The 15,010-nt window shown below is 38.6% G+C and overlaps 1 protein-coding gene across 1 annotated transcript in view; it reads right to left on the reverse strand.

Moving 5' to 3' along the window:
- The window catches only part of si:dkey-106n21.1 (solute carrier family 23 member 2), a 73,970-nt gene that overhangs the window by 18,361 nt on the left and 40,599 nt on the right, over window positions 1–15,010 (reverse strand). Inside the window, exons 5-8 of the mRNA XM_037768697.1 lie at window positions 11,912–12,069; window positions 9,840–10,023; window positions 7,519–7,700; window positions 3,546–3,663 (exon numbers count right to left, since the gene is read on the reverse strand). Of these exons, the coding sequence (XP_037624625.1) occupies window positions 3,546–3,663; window positions 7,519–7,700; window positions 9,840–10,023; window positions 11,912–12,069 (642 nt within the window). The remainder of the gene's footprint in view (window positions 1–3,545; window positions 3,664–7,518; window positions 7,701–9,839; window positions 10,024–11,911; window positions 12,070–15,010) is intronic.

Below are 15,010 nucleotides of genomic sequence, written 5' to 3' on the forward strand. Positions count from 1 at the left end.
AATAAGATCCATAAAAGCGTCATATATGCACTAAAACTTATACATCCAAGTGGCAGAGTATGTCATATCACCACTTAATGATGAATAGTAATAATAATATATCACAGCTAAGGGGCATTGTTCAGCCCTGAGGGGCTTTTTAACAGTAGACTATGGGAAAAGGTTGAATCATACACTTCTAGGGACTTTTAATTTGAAAATAAATCAAATTGTATACATTAAAATGTTTTATTTTCAGTATTCAGTATGTAGTCAGAGATTTCCTGAAGTCAAATATATCAGTCATTTTCAGGCATTATTGATTAAATTTTTTCCAGCAACCCAAAAATATAATAAATGTCAGTATATGGGTGCTCTACAGTTGTAGCGTTGGCCCATTTGACCACAAAGATGCGAGTGGCGGCTGGCTTGACCGCACGTTACGGCAATACGATAACGTTTCCTGTTAGCATGCAGCTTTAGCCGTGATGTCTTGCTCTGCTTTTCCAGTCAATGTGTGAAACCCAAAGTGTTTCCATACTTTACTGTATGTGTAGTGTTTACCACGTTGGATTTAAAATATGAGGGTGCAGGTCGTATCCACGTACAACCTCCGCTGTTTTGTACTTCCTCGTTGCGGTCGGCTGCGGTTTGTTTTGGTTGACGGATACGGAACGGATATGACGTCACGTTACTCAGACTACAACAATAAAATACGATTCTAGCATTAAAAAATTTATTTCAAAATCATTAAACATTTTTTTCTTTAAATGACGATATAAAGGTGAATCGATTTTTTTTTCTAACCTTTTTTTCCCATACACTTTTTTTTTTTGTGTATTTCTGCTGCGTTTTCGCTTGCTCGCAACGAACTTCCACTTTACGTAGCTCTGCATGTCGTTTAGAAGGTGAATTTTTTTCGGGTTTGGTCAGCTAACTTTGTTAATTTGTATCTGTAACCTGTTCCACGTTGGCGGAGGTGATCCCCCCGTGACCCCGTCGCTAAGCAGCTATGACAACACATTAGTCTAACGTATTTTTCTCAGATGTGGAGTGATACTGAAAGTGCAAAAGAATTAGATGTCATAGCACTGGCATGTGGGTAATACATCACTGCTATGTACCAATTGGATAACATGACTTGAGCTACCCGTTATATAATACAGGGTGTTTGCTATCTGCATACAGTAGATGGATTTTTTCCATGCTGCTGTATAATCCCTGGCTTCTGCAATTTATGCTTTGTATGGCTTCATTTGAAGATTGGACAATAAATACTGATAAATAGTTTTAAAAATGTTGTTTACTGTAAGATCAAGAGACCTTCAGGGTGTTTTGTTAGCTTTTTAGGCTTTCACGAGCTGTGAGTCATTCGGCCAAAATGTATAGAGCTGCCGCACATAAAGCATTCCAGCCCTGAAGCCAAACTGACTCAGACACTTTTAGTTCTCTGGAGGAGCCTCAGCATTCAGCTTTATGTTTTATTAACTCTTTTACACCATTATTTATTGAGTCTGCATGTTATTAGCATGTACTTTATGTTCTCTTTTATCACCATCCCTCTAATCTAATCATTCCCACAATTTCACACCCAGGAGCTTCACAGCATGGCCTACCAACATTCAGGCTGCTGCCACCACTTGCTTATTTTGGCTGTTGTTGAAAGAAAAAAAGATCTGTATTAATCCTCAGTGAAAATATGTATGGATCTCTTGTCAAAGCGTAAATGACATTCGCATACAAAGCAGCATATGTAACCGCTCAGTTCTGATTGACAGCGTTGTGAAGGTACTTAACTGCATGAATGTGAAACAGGGCGGATGGTTAAAAGAGCAATTTAAGCTTGACTAAAACCCCTCCTCAGATAAATACAGGTAAAAAAAACACTCTCTTTGTAGGTCCGTCACCACAGGCGATCTTTACCTGACAGTTAATAACTGTAGTCTCAATATAATCATATTTGAACGGCTTAGAAATTGGGCTCACATCATCCCACAAAAGACTTTGACCGGGGTTGTGTTTACTCAAGCCCAGGAAAGACCCTCCAACCGCAAAAACAAAAAACAAACATAAAAGACACAATCCTGTAATTCCTTCATACATTTGTATCTATTTTTTCCAGTCATGTTGACAGCTATTTGTGTGTTAACAAAAAAGAAAAAAATATGATTAAGATGATTATTATATAGTATTTATTATAGTACTTCTAAAATGTTATTTCTTGTTGGCATGTTGTGAGCTCTACAGAGTGACTCGCCACAGTAGGCTTTCTTGTTCCAGGCCTCCTTGACATGAGAATGTTACCTACTGTGAAAGGCCAAACAAACCTAATTTCTTTAAAACAAGTTGTTTGGTCCATGCAGATTCTGTGGATCAGGTGGACTCGTGTGAGTTTCTGTACACTAGGGGTGTGACGGTACGTATATTCGTATTGAACTGTTCAGTACAGGATGTTCGGTTCGGTATGCAACATCTTTTCTGTACGCCCGGTGACCCAAAAAGCTGTTAATGTTTACTTTAACATGCAGAGCAGAAATTTGAGTTTTACCCGAAAACGTTTTGGCAGCACTCCAGTTGTTGTCAGCTGTAGCACACTAGTTGGTTTTAGCACGGTTAGCTGGGTTAATCAAGCTTAATTGACAATGATTTGTGTCAAACTGTATGCCGACACTTTAAACTGAAGTCATTTACTTCACTGAAACATTTAATTACGACGACATCACCCAAATACGTCAATTAGGGGAACGAAACAAAAACAGACTGGACAGCGAGTCCTTCTCCCCACAGCGTTCAGGCAGCCTCTCACTGCAGATTCAGACCGTGCCAAAGTAACCAATGCTATAGTATTCATCGCTGCGTATGTGATCACACTCGATCGTAGACAAGACAATATGCCAGTATTTGAGTGTCTTTACTGTTAAAATAAGATTTATGGCAATAATGAGAAACTGCTGAATGTTTAGAATTCTCAAAATAAATTAAGAAATAATTTATTTTCTGCATTTTCTTTGTTTTCCCTATTGTACAGAAAAACGTGATCCCAAAACCGAGGAACATACCGAAACGGGAATTTGTGTACCGTTAAACCCCTACTGTACACATTATTTTTTACTGGCATGTACTGTAAGATGAAAGCAACGATATCTCCGCGGAGGCTTCAGGAACGGAGATAAAACCACCTGCACTTGAAAAATATCTGATGTGTAAGTAGGTGCGATGTACTTTATTTAAAGTAAAAATCAAGTTGCACTTGTTTTGAATATAGAAATATTATCTAGCACACTATCTGACTTAATTCAACCAAATACAACTTCCCTTCTCTTGTTTAGAAAAGTCTTAAAGATCCACATCATCACTGAAAATGTTTAAGTCAATTTTGCACGCTGGATTGACAAATGTTGGCTTGATAGTGGACGATACTTTGCAGTGTATAGTCATTAAAATGTATTTTTTTGAAGCAAGGCACAGATGTTATAAGCAAGTTTTATGGACCATAGGTGCCGGAATTTTAAATTGTATGTTTTTTTCCATGACAGAAAATAACCTGGATAATGTCGGCAACTCACAGAAAAGAGCTTGAAGAGGGGATACTGGAAAACCTTCCACTTCTTGTCCTTGTAAGCAATCATTGGAACATCGACTTTGCTGAGATACTGAGAAAATAGGAGGATCAGACAGACCGTTCTGTGGGAAGACAGAAGACAATGCATCACTCACAGATGTTTGACCCTGATCACAGCTATTAGTGTAGTTCTGCTCAAGCATGGCATGCTTCCATAAATCAGGGTTAGGGAGAGGTCAGAGCAAGTGGAAACATGCCATGTTACACAGCAGGTCTGCCTACTTGATACTTGTCATCTGTAAAGTGTTACGGGTAAGGAACAGAACAAATGTAGCAAAAGTGGCCATTTGGACATTGTAAAATACTTTACTCAGTTCCCTGCCTCTGAATGGCACTTCATGCTGCGCGTGAAGCACTTCATGCTGTGCGTGAAAACGCTGCACACTGTGCATGAAACACTGTTCTGGACCGATGCAAGTGTCATGGTGCATGGTGTTATTTCAGTGGGATAGTCTGCAGCCTGGTGAACACTTAGTGTAGATCTACTAAACAAAGTTACTGGAAATAATTATTAATATTCTACTTTGGAGAAAAGAATAAATTCCTTTCTGTAACTCTCAGCTCCACTGTGTTCCACATTATATGCAAGTCACTCAAATCCGATTTAAACATTCACATTGTAGCTGAAACACTGATCCAGCTTAAATTTATGAAAAATCAGTCTAAACATCTAGATGAACATAACGACAACATATAGAATGAAAACTACAGTATGTGCTTGAACTAAAAAAAAATATATAGAAATTCTAAGACATCTTAATTGATCTTGTATGAAAGACCGGTGGCCTGAACTACGAAGCGAGTTCAACATTCCCACGGTATCTTTTCGTTATCGGACTTAAGTAACCTTAACAAACGCGATCCGATCAGCAGAGCGGCACATTTTACAGAGGAAGAGCAGACTATAATATTAGACATATACGTAGAAGTTAAACACATAATCCAGACTAAAAGCAACAGAGTTGAAACTGCAAAATGCAGGAAGGACTGCTTGCAAAAGAAAAAAATTACAGACGTGTGAACGCGTACATTTTATTGATTAAACAGAATACTCAAAAGTCGGATATAGCCGTCGAGACAGGACGGTGATATTATAAAAAACTTCCAGGATATAGATGAATAAATCACACTTTACTATGGCCTTTGACGAGGCTGTGGTGTGTATGACTAAGTCTGTGAAACAGACTTGAGAGCAAGTAAAAAAATAAATATAAAAACATAATTCAAAGCGAAAAGCATCCACAGCATAAAGCCAGCTGTGCTTCCTGCATTTGTCAGTTTAAACTGTGTTGCTTTTAGCCTGGATTGTGATTTAAACTTCTTTGTATTTGTGTAATATTATCATACGATCTGCACACCGAGCTTTGATTGGTCAGTAGGCGTTGCTTTTATACGAGTTGATCTGTTATCTCGAACATAACCTGCTCTGGAGCAGGCTAGCTGTTCAGCATCAGTTACCATGGCGATCTACCCTGGTAAGAAGTGAACCGCCATCGTAGGACTCAAAACCATGAAGAGTTAACCCTGAAGTTACCTCGCTAACCCCAAATCCTGCTTTGTAGTACAGGATCTCCTGCAGTGTTTTCAACATAAAACCCCTCTCTTATTTATTATAATGATATTAATGATATATACTATATTAATAAGAAATCATGTAAAACTTAGCATGTAACAAATAGAGAGCCATTCATTGACATCGTATTATTTTTGTAATATGTACTTCTACATTTAAAGGCTGAATTGTGTGCAAACTTAACAGCGTTTAATAAAAGGATATCAACATTTTCTTTGATACTTATCATACGGATTATGTTTTGGAAATGGACTTATTCGTTTCCCCTGCCCTGTGTCTTCTGACTGGCAAAATCTTAGTAGTTTGTGTGTGTTGGGAGTGATGAGGGTGTCTGTGTCTCTGCGCCTGTAAGCTGCTGGTTATCCTGCACAGAGGCTGCTTGGGGGGAATGTCAGGGCACTGGGGCTAAGAAGGATATATGACCGATTACCATCCATATATGGCACCAGGAGGTGGATGTGCTGAACCTTTTAAAACCCACAAGGATCAATTTATGTAATGACTTCAGTCTGCATTATCTGGAGATGGCGGCGGTAAATGAAGACAGATTTCGTGGGGCTAGACAGGTCAGGAGCAAAGGTAACTCAAAGGATCATTACTGTGGAACAGTGAGCTGCAGTGGCAGCAGTTGTGGAGATTAGATGGATTCAAATTGTGGACATGACTGCTTTGATAAAGAAACAAAGTGGATGGAAAGCAGACAATTAGATGTTGAATGAATACAGACATTTTGCTGCATTTAAGTTAGACGTCTGTTTCTGGTAATGTTATTGGTTTCCCATGCGTCTTATCTTACTGTACTATATTTGTAAATGCTAAAGTTGGTATGTTGAAATACATCCACATTAATCTTATCATATAAATCAAGTATTGCAAATGTATCATTACTGCTACATGTAATCTCACTAAGCTATAGGAGAAACACACAGTACTTTACATAAAGCCTCAGACAGACAGATGACAAAATACGGGACAAATCTGAATAAATGAGTTGAGAGATCCAATAAATACATATGCTTTCATACAGGTTTTAAGTGTTCTTTGTTGGATGAAGTTGATGGGAATCATACGCTATGGTCCTAAATCCCCAGACCTCAACCCAATTGAACATGTGTGGGGGATTTTGGACATGGCCTGGGGACATCATTAAAACACCAAATGAGGGGATATCTTTTGGCAGTGTTCATCCCGTCACAGAAGTTCAAAGACAAATTGAAGCTCTGGAGGTTTGTTGTGGAACAAGTTAATAAGACACTTTATGTTGGTTTTTCCTTCAATCTGTATATGCATACAGTAAATTGAAGTAAACACACATATACTCAGAGGCCTGTCACAATATTACTACATCGACTTATTGTACGATGTATGGACATGACCTCAATCATGTTTTCGTTATCGACTTATCGTACAAGATATGGATATGACCTCGATCCTTTTTACGTTATCAACTTATGGTACAAAATATGGACATGACCCTTGATCCTTTTTACGTTATCGATTCAATGTACAAAACAATGGACATGACCTCAATAGTTTTTACGTTATCAACTTAACGTACAATATTTGGACATGACCTCAATAGTTTTTACGTTAATCGACTTATCGTACAATGTATGGACATGACCTCAATCCTTTGTACGTTATCAATTTATCGTATAACATATGGACGACCTTGATCCTTTTTACGTTATCGACTTATCGTACAGTATAGGGACAAGACCTCCATCCTTTTTACGTTATCGACTCAATGTACAAGCGATCGACATGACCTCAATAATTTTTAGGTTATTGACTTAACATAAAATATATGGACATGACATCAATCATTTTTACGTTAATGACTTATCGTACAATATGGGGACATGACCTCGATCCTTTATACGTTATCAACTTATCGTACGATATATGGACATCACCTCAAACATTTTTGCTGACCTCGATATTGCCTGTTGTGTTTACATGCGTGTTTGTTTACATAAGAATGTCACCAACATGATGCCAGAATAAACAGCAGGGTTTTTCCTACCATTCTAAGACCTTGTTATTGCGCAGACCTTGTTGTTAACAGAGCCCCTTAGTCCATTTATTGCTTTGGTTGTGTGGTTTTATTTTATTTGTTTTATTTAATTAGAACATTTTTATATTTTTTCCACATTACGATTCCAATGTCTGAATATGCTTAAGAATTAAAAGTTCATTGCTCTTTTAAAAGGATGTACTTGCATTATTATGCTGTTATGTTATGATATCAGTGGCATAACATGGTACTACTTAAATATTTTCACTATGAGAATATGTTCAAATCTTTTGTGCAAAACACAGGTGTATAACGCCATCCACTCACAGAGCAGCTATTCCCCAGTGACCTCCAGACTTCTTCCCAGCTTCGATGAACAATGACAGGCCGATGAGGTTGATGGTGGGAGCAATAGCCAGCGGACCAATGTATTTCAGCACAAGACCCACCAGTCCAGAAAAACCCAGGACAATCTGGAGCAGAGAGGCCACCAGGATAGCTCCCTGGATCTGTGGACAACAAGGCAAGAGGGACACAAATGAGATACATATGCCAGGTTTTTGGTACTCAACTGTGAATCATATAGCATACACAGCATGGTGTTCCTGGAGCGTGACATGACGGTGAATGGAAAAACAACAATTGGAGAAACATGCTGTGTGTAACAGAAATTGAGCACTATAGAATTTGTGATATGCAATTTTCAGAAATTGAACATTTTAATATATTTTCATTTTTGTTTGGAATTTGAATAAAAGAGCTGTGAACCAAGAGACACATTTAAGATCATTTATTTTTAGTATTATTATTATGTATTATTATTATGGAGATCTAAGTGAAGGGTGGAAATAATAAAATAATAATTATGTGAACTTTGTTTTATTTTCCGTAAATATATGTATGTTGTCTGTTTCATAAAGTTGTGTTTTACTTATCATCCTCCTTATAGAGCCTAGATTCTAGAGAATGGTATGTTACTGTTCCATTGGCTTCCAGCCAATCCCATTATAACAGTAGCTACACATAGATGTCATAAATTGAAGTCAAACAGATTTTTTAATTCAGAGCATGTCAAAGTGGTAATATATACCCTGCTACAGAAGCTGTAGCACTTCATAAATCTCTCCTACTGAGAGCTATGTAAAGGTGTGATAACTGTACGATTAGTCCCCTCAAGAGGGCCCTGTGTTGAAACATACATCTGTCACGGATGTAAACGTTCCCACAGGGAAAACCCTGCTGACAAGGAGGAGATATATGAGAGTACAAAATATTTGACAAGCTAAGCTGAAACTGAACAAGAAAAAAGCTATATTAGAGCAATACATCTTACATGGTGAAAATTAAGTATGTACTGTTTTATTATAATGAAACTAATAATTTATGACTGCTTGGATTATTCATTATTATTACTTTTGATTACTACTTGATAAAAACCCTAAATTTCTTAGACAACTTAAAGGGTTTGGGGTTTTTATCTGAATGTATCTGACACTCTGGGCTGTACTTTATCAAACTTCCCTAGGTTGTTTTTTTGTTGTTTTTTTAAAGAAATTTGGCCTTTTCAACACCAAAATGTATTTGTTTTACCCAAAGACATGTGTTTACACATAATCTTTGCATTTGAACACAATTTGGGGGTACTGTTTCATCCAAATCTGGAGTTTCTTACCCTAAATGACCGTTTTTTGGGTCATGTATTACCGTTTTTTTTAGGTTTTTACTCACACTACCAGGTGTTTGGATAATACTGGATTACCAGTTTTCTTTGATAAATGTGGCCTTTTTAACAGTCTGTTTTTAACCACACTGAAGTTTTTATCTTTTTAGCAATTTGTTTCACCTTGGGGATTTTTACCACATATTTCTGCATTTGAACACACTTAATGGGTCCTGTTTTACATTTTTTCAGGTTTTTGCCCCAACGTTGGACATTTTATCAATCAAAGAAATTTCTAAATCATTTGCAATAAAATAAAGATTAGTCTTGTCTGGTCCCATAGTTTGAGAGAACAATATAGAATATTTACTGTAATAAAATCTTAAAAGTTCTCTATTCGACATTCAGAACATTAATATGGATATAATATAGAGGAGTAATGTCTACCTGAGCAGAGAATAAAGTCACTCCATCTGTGTGTGTTGTAATCCGAGCTTCTCTGTGCTATGTTTTCCACTTCTGATCCGGCATGTATGTTAGTGCATACGAGTCCCTGTTTGTGTGTCCTACTAGCTAGCTAATGGCCACCGCTCTGCACTGCACTCATGCGACGGTTGCCGCTGACAATGCCATCCCGACCGCCGGCGTCGTCGCAGAAGCGTAGCGCCCACCCTCTGGTTCCCCCCTACGTTAACACTGTTAGCTCTGTTTGAACTGTTGCTTGCACTGTTTGTGTTGTTTACACCGTTAGCTGTAGGCATGTTGAGAGTCGTGTGTAGGGAATCCCTCAATCATAGATTTGCTCTAAATTTTGTATAGAGCTCCTTAAACTTCAGAGCTTGCTAAATTTGGCATGCAAATCTCTTAAAATGGTACATTTTGTTTGAGCTTTGTGGATGCACTCAGATAAACAGAAAGTAATTAAACATGGACTGTTCATGCAAACATTGAAGTGTGAAAATTAATTTGATTTTTTCATTTTACATACCTCACGCATTCGTGACATCCAGACCTCATCAGAATTTTCCATTTGCAGCGGGCTGGTGCTGTTCTGCAGCTGCATGGACAGCATCACAGTTGCTTTTGGGGCTGGACACTGCCACTTGGGCAGAGCGAGAATGGCCAGGGTCGGAGTGATGAAACTGAATGTCCCACCCTGGAGGATCGGTAACCTGCAAGTCATTAAGGTGACGGGGTTAAAGGTCACAGGTCACTGGAGCGCATGATGTCAGGTCTCTGTGGACTAGGATGACCTGGATCTGTTTAAAACAAACTTGAAGGGAGAACTGAGGATTTTAATGAGCAGGTTGTTTTTCACACAGACCTGGAGTCTGGTCAGTCCAGTCACTTTCACAAACAGTTTGGGCTTATGACCACTTAAAAGAAAGCAATGTCTACTTGTGACCCATTTTCACCACTTCTATATGTTTTTTTGTTACGACCAGGTCAGCAAAAGAGGGATATTTTTCACTGTTATTATTTCTAGAGGCCTGAAGAGGGAAATCTATTACATGTAAGAAATAAAATAGAGGAACTTTTGATACATAAACATATCATTTTGTGTAGAGTACATGTTTTTTTTCTGCTTTCCTATCCTGGCAATCCTCTTGCAAACCTTCAGATTTAACTCGAGACCCTTGGTTGGGAACCACTGACCTACAGACCATAATTTCAACCTTCGTTGCAGCAATGCCCCTGCAGGGCATTTTCTCAACATTTACTGTAATCTGCACTAATCCCGTCCTTTGCGTGGTTATAAGTTTCCTCTGTACATTTCGTTCTCTTTCTGATTTCTGAGGTTTAATCTCTCATTATGTTTTCCATGTTGAACTCTCTTTGCAGGTTAATATGCCCACATGTTTTCATTTCAAGCACTATTTGCGTTCAAGGACTAAATTGAATCTGAGGTGGCTCTACATTTTCAATTTAACCTTTGTTACAAGTTGTTTAAAACATAAATGGAAACACGTTTTCACAGTGGCTTTGCATGAAATAATGTGGACTGTGCATGTATGTATTATTTTATTTTGTTGTGTTGCAGCGTATGTATTTCTATGCACTTTTGTCTGTACGTCTTTGTGTTTTTATTCTTACATTCTCTTGTTACAAAAAGCCCTTCATACCACAGTTTTTAAAAATAAAGATTAACTTATTTATTATTCAATGTCAAAGTGTTTGCTCGGATCCCACTGTTGTCCCTTTAAGCCTTTGCCAAAGTGTGTAGGTGGAGAACTCAAACAAAAGCATTTCGCTATTTGCTCAGGATTACTGTTACAGCAGTGGGGGTCAGGAAAGTGTGTGTGGAGCACTGTGCTGTATTGTACTGTACTGTATGTGTGGGAGGCAGCTGCACTGCGGTAAGGCATAGAGATTGATGCACAAGTTTCAGAAGGATTTTCCTTTCAAAGTGTCAAACATCTCCCAGGATTTCACAAATCTCTATTATGAAAGGAAAGACACAAATTAAGCCACGTAAACTTTGGAGATCAAAAGGCTTTAAGGAGGAACTTATCCTGAAGGGTAAATCTCATTTCCACTGTTAGTGTCACGTAGAGCCCGGCGGTGGACTGACTCACTGTTTAACTCCGCATGAACCACCACAGGATTCTCTGCGCTAGCTGAGCTGAGCTTCAGGCTGTTGCAAATACAGCTCAGCGCTGCTTTGGCTGGGCATGACGTTTGTGAAACCATCACAGGACCATTGCAAGGAGGCAGTGTATGTAGGACAAGTGCTGGAGGACAGAAGTGTACTGTCATGTAATCACCTATAAATTAAGATTTGAAAACTTCCTTGTCTTCATCATCAGAAGTGTAAAACATTCAGGGCAAAGGTGTGTGAAAAGTGTAATATACTGGGGTTCCCTTCATCTCTTAACAGAGGCATTCCTTCAGTTTCTACCTGCTGTAAATCTTAAATCCACAGCGGGTAAGAATACCTAAGAAGTTCCAGAAGTTGATCTCACATGTGTATGTGTAAAACTTCAAAGTATAAATCACTATCTCTGTATGGCATTGTACTTCCCAGTTTACCGGTGCTGTGAGACAATAAGGGGGAGTTACCTGGTACCGACAGCCGTCTGCAGTAGCGTACATAATCCAGACACAAAGAATATGGTGGAGATGAGCTGGCTTTTGGCGACGTTGTTGTCCTTTATGCAGAGGGGCTCGGCCAGGATCAGTGGGATTGCGATGATGCCCCCGAACGCGAGGATGTAATGCTGTGGAGGCAGATAAAAATAGTTAAATTTGGGGACTCTTTGAAGGGGTTAAAAAAACAAAAAAAAACAAAAAAACATTTCCCTTTAACGCTGAATTAATCCTGGTTTCTTGGTTTCCTCTGAATTTAGCTAGTCTATATTTTTATATGTAAATAGGAAGTATGTATGTTTCTCAAAACCAAGATGTCTTTCTGTTGCAAAGGAGGTGTTCCAAAACCACACATCATTCCTTGCAAGATATGATGGAAGATATAAGATGCTAAAAACCCTTGCAAATGCAAACCTTTGGTACACTGTTGTTTTTCAGTTGTCATCATTTCATTTTCATAGAAAACGGATTGTTCATTTTATATCAGTGCTTTCCTGATATTTTCTTCACATTCGAGCCTTTGACAGTAAAGATAAGGAGGGAACATGGGATGAAGAGGACATGCAACAAAGATCCCCGGCCTGAACCAAATTAGGGATGTTGCAATTATAACCACTAAGCAACCACACGCCCCTGTGTCAATGCTATTTTAGTTCAGATTAGGAGGAAAGAGGCCACCCTGTGTAGCTCAGCAGTAGCTTGGGAAGCTGTGATAATACTGTACCTGGCACATCAGATCATTCCAGATCACATTGTGTGGGTGTCCTCCAATCCACACAGCCAAACAAGTCATTTGTCATCGCCTTCTAAAACAACACCTATCAGCACCCACGATCACCACAACATTGTTTGTCAGTGCCTTCCTAAGGGCTCAGAAGCTGCCAAACCAGCTGGAGAAAATTGAGAGTGCAGACTAAGGAATGAGCGTGCGCATGATCGGGACTGCAAGCTCAAATCTGATTCTGCTCTTAAAATCTGTGCCTGTTTGCTCTCAAATGTTGGCTTGCATACCGAGTAGCATTTAGAATTTCTTTTCAGCTCTCTCAAATATTTTGTAGTCAATATACTTCCATACATTGATCCAAAAAGAATTTGGATAAAGGGGGAAAAAATTCAAAGCAGATGTTGATGGGCTCACCAGATTGATGGGGTATTTTCAAACCTGCAAATGCAATAAATCAAAGTAAGATGCCTATGGTCAGCTTCATGCTGGGAAACTGGGAGGAGGATTCCTTCAGGAGGAAGTAACCTACAGTGAATGTACATTTATCTCAAATTGACAGACGCTCCTCTGTACAGCTGTATAAACTTCAACCAATTTGAAACCTTTGAACTCTGCAATAGAAATGGTCCGCCTGTGCCTACACTGGTAGTGTATTTTTGTTTATTGTGGTTTAATTTCTTGGAGTATCTTCAAATGCTTCATATCCTTAAAAGCTGTACAACCTAAGCTAAAAGGTAAGTCAATATACCAAAATAATTATTACAAATTAAATAATAAATAAAAACAATACAAAAATCTGAAATGTGTTTTTTTTTCATAAAATGTTACTAAATAAGCACACGAAACATAATGATCCAAAAGATTTCTAAATATAGAAAACATGAAGAAAATATTTCTTAACACTCCATAAGTTATTTGAACGATGCACATTTTTTAGTTTTTGAGATATGCTCAGATTGAGTACAAAGGTTTTTTGATAGCTCTGTTACGTTCGTCACGAGCAGACAACGTGATGACGCGAAAGACAGAAGCCTCAGCTTTCTGCTGCAAAAACAATGAACGCCCTCCCTATCATGGTTTTATTTTAGATTGATGCAACAATGGCAAAGACCCCAGATGCCTGTAGGCAAATGTGTGTGTGAAATAATATTTTAAAAATGTATATCAACTGATAATGTAAACACACAAATGCAAAAGGTAACATTTGTTTATGCTTAAAGTGGCAGTAGACAGTATATTTTTGGCATCATTGGGCAAAAATTCCATAATAACCTTTCAGCATATTGTAATTCAAGTGTTCTGAGAGATAACTAGACTTCTGCTCCTCCTCATAGCTCTGTTTTCACGCTTTAAAAAATCTAGTCCGTGACGGGAGACTTTGACCAATCACAGGTAATTTCATTGAGAGAGCGTTCCTATTGACTGTGCTCCGGTCATGTGACCGGAACTTGGCGTTCCTTCACCAGATTTCACAATGGCGGCGGCGTCACAAACTTTCTCATTTTACAGCTAAACCGTGCACTACCATATGATCCTGTTTCTATTTATTCCTGTCGCTCACTTTGAAAGCGCCGCAACTAGTTACCTATATGATACCTCCTCCTCCTAAATAAGGTGCCAGCTGGCTGGAGGGAAATTGCCTGACAGTTTCCTACTTCCTGTTGGCTATATGTAAGTAATTTCCAGTAAATATCACAATATTAAACATGTGTTTTCTGTTTAAAAAGTACAAACGTCAGAATATAGCAAGTACTACTCAACCATCTATAAGTGGTTACGCCTCCAGTCTAATCTCCAGAGTGCACAGCTGATAGGTACGTGGTTTGTTTACATGTTTTACGTAACGTAACGCTCGCCAACACGGTGTCACTCACTGTGACACACACTGTGGCCAAGATCTCTGCCAACATTACGGCTGTTGTTGAATTATTCCTCGTTCCGCTTGACCTAACGTTACATTTAATTTTCATTTAATGAAAGTGACGTGGTGTGACTCTCGTGATGTGGTGCATTCAGGGCGCGTCGAGGCAGACAGCCGCGGTGCTAAAAAAAAAGTAGTTAAAAAACTATTCTTGTAAGTTGTGAATCGATTCAGAATCTTAGAAGATAAGAATCGCAATTTCTTACATGAATCGATTTTTTCCCCCACCCCTAGTTGTAACGTTGGTATGTCCAGCAGCAAAAGTGAACTGTGTGGATGATAGACTCAACTCAGTCCGCAGAGCCCTGAAGACCTGTCCCCGCTGCTGCACAAAGCGCTATCGCTTGTTTATTCAAAGTTAATTAATATGGAATGCAGCGCTTGTCCAAATTGCACCAACACCAACCCCAGCAATACACACGCAAAG

Source organism: Sebastes umbrosus, chromosome 4, assembly GCF_015220745.1.
Source record: "Sebastes umbrosus isolate fSebUmb1 chromosome 4, fSebUmb1.pri, whole genome shotgun sequence".
Lineage (NCBI taxonomy): Eukaryota > Metazoa > Chordata > Actinopteri > Perciformes > Sebastidae > Sebastes > Sebastes umbrosus.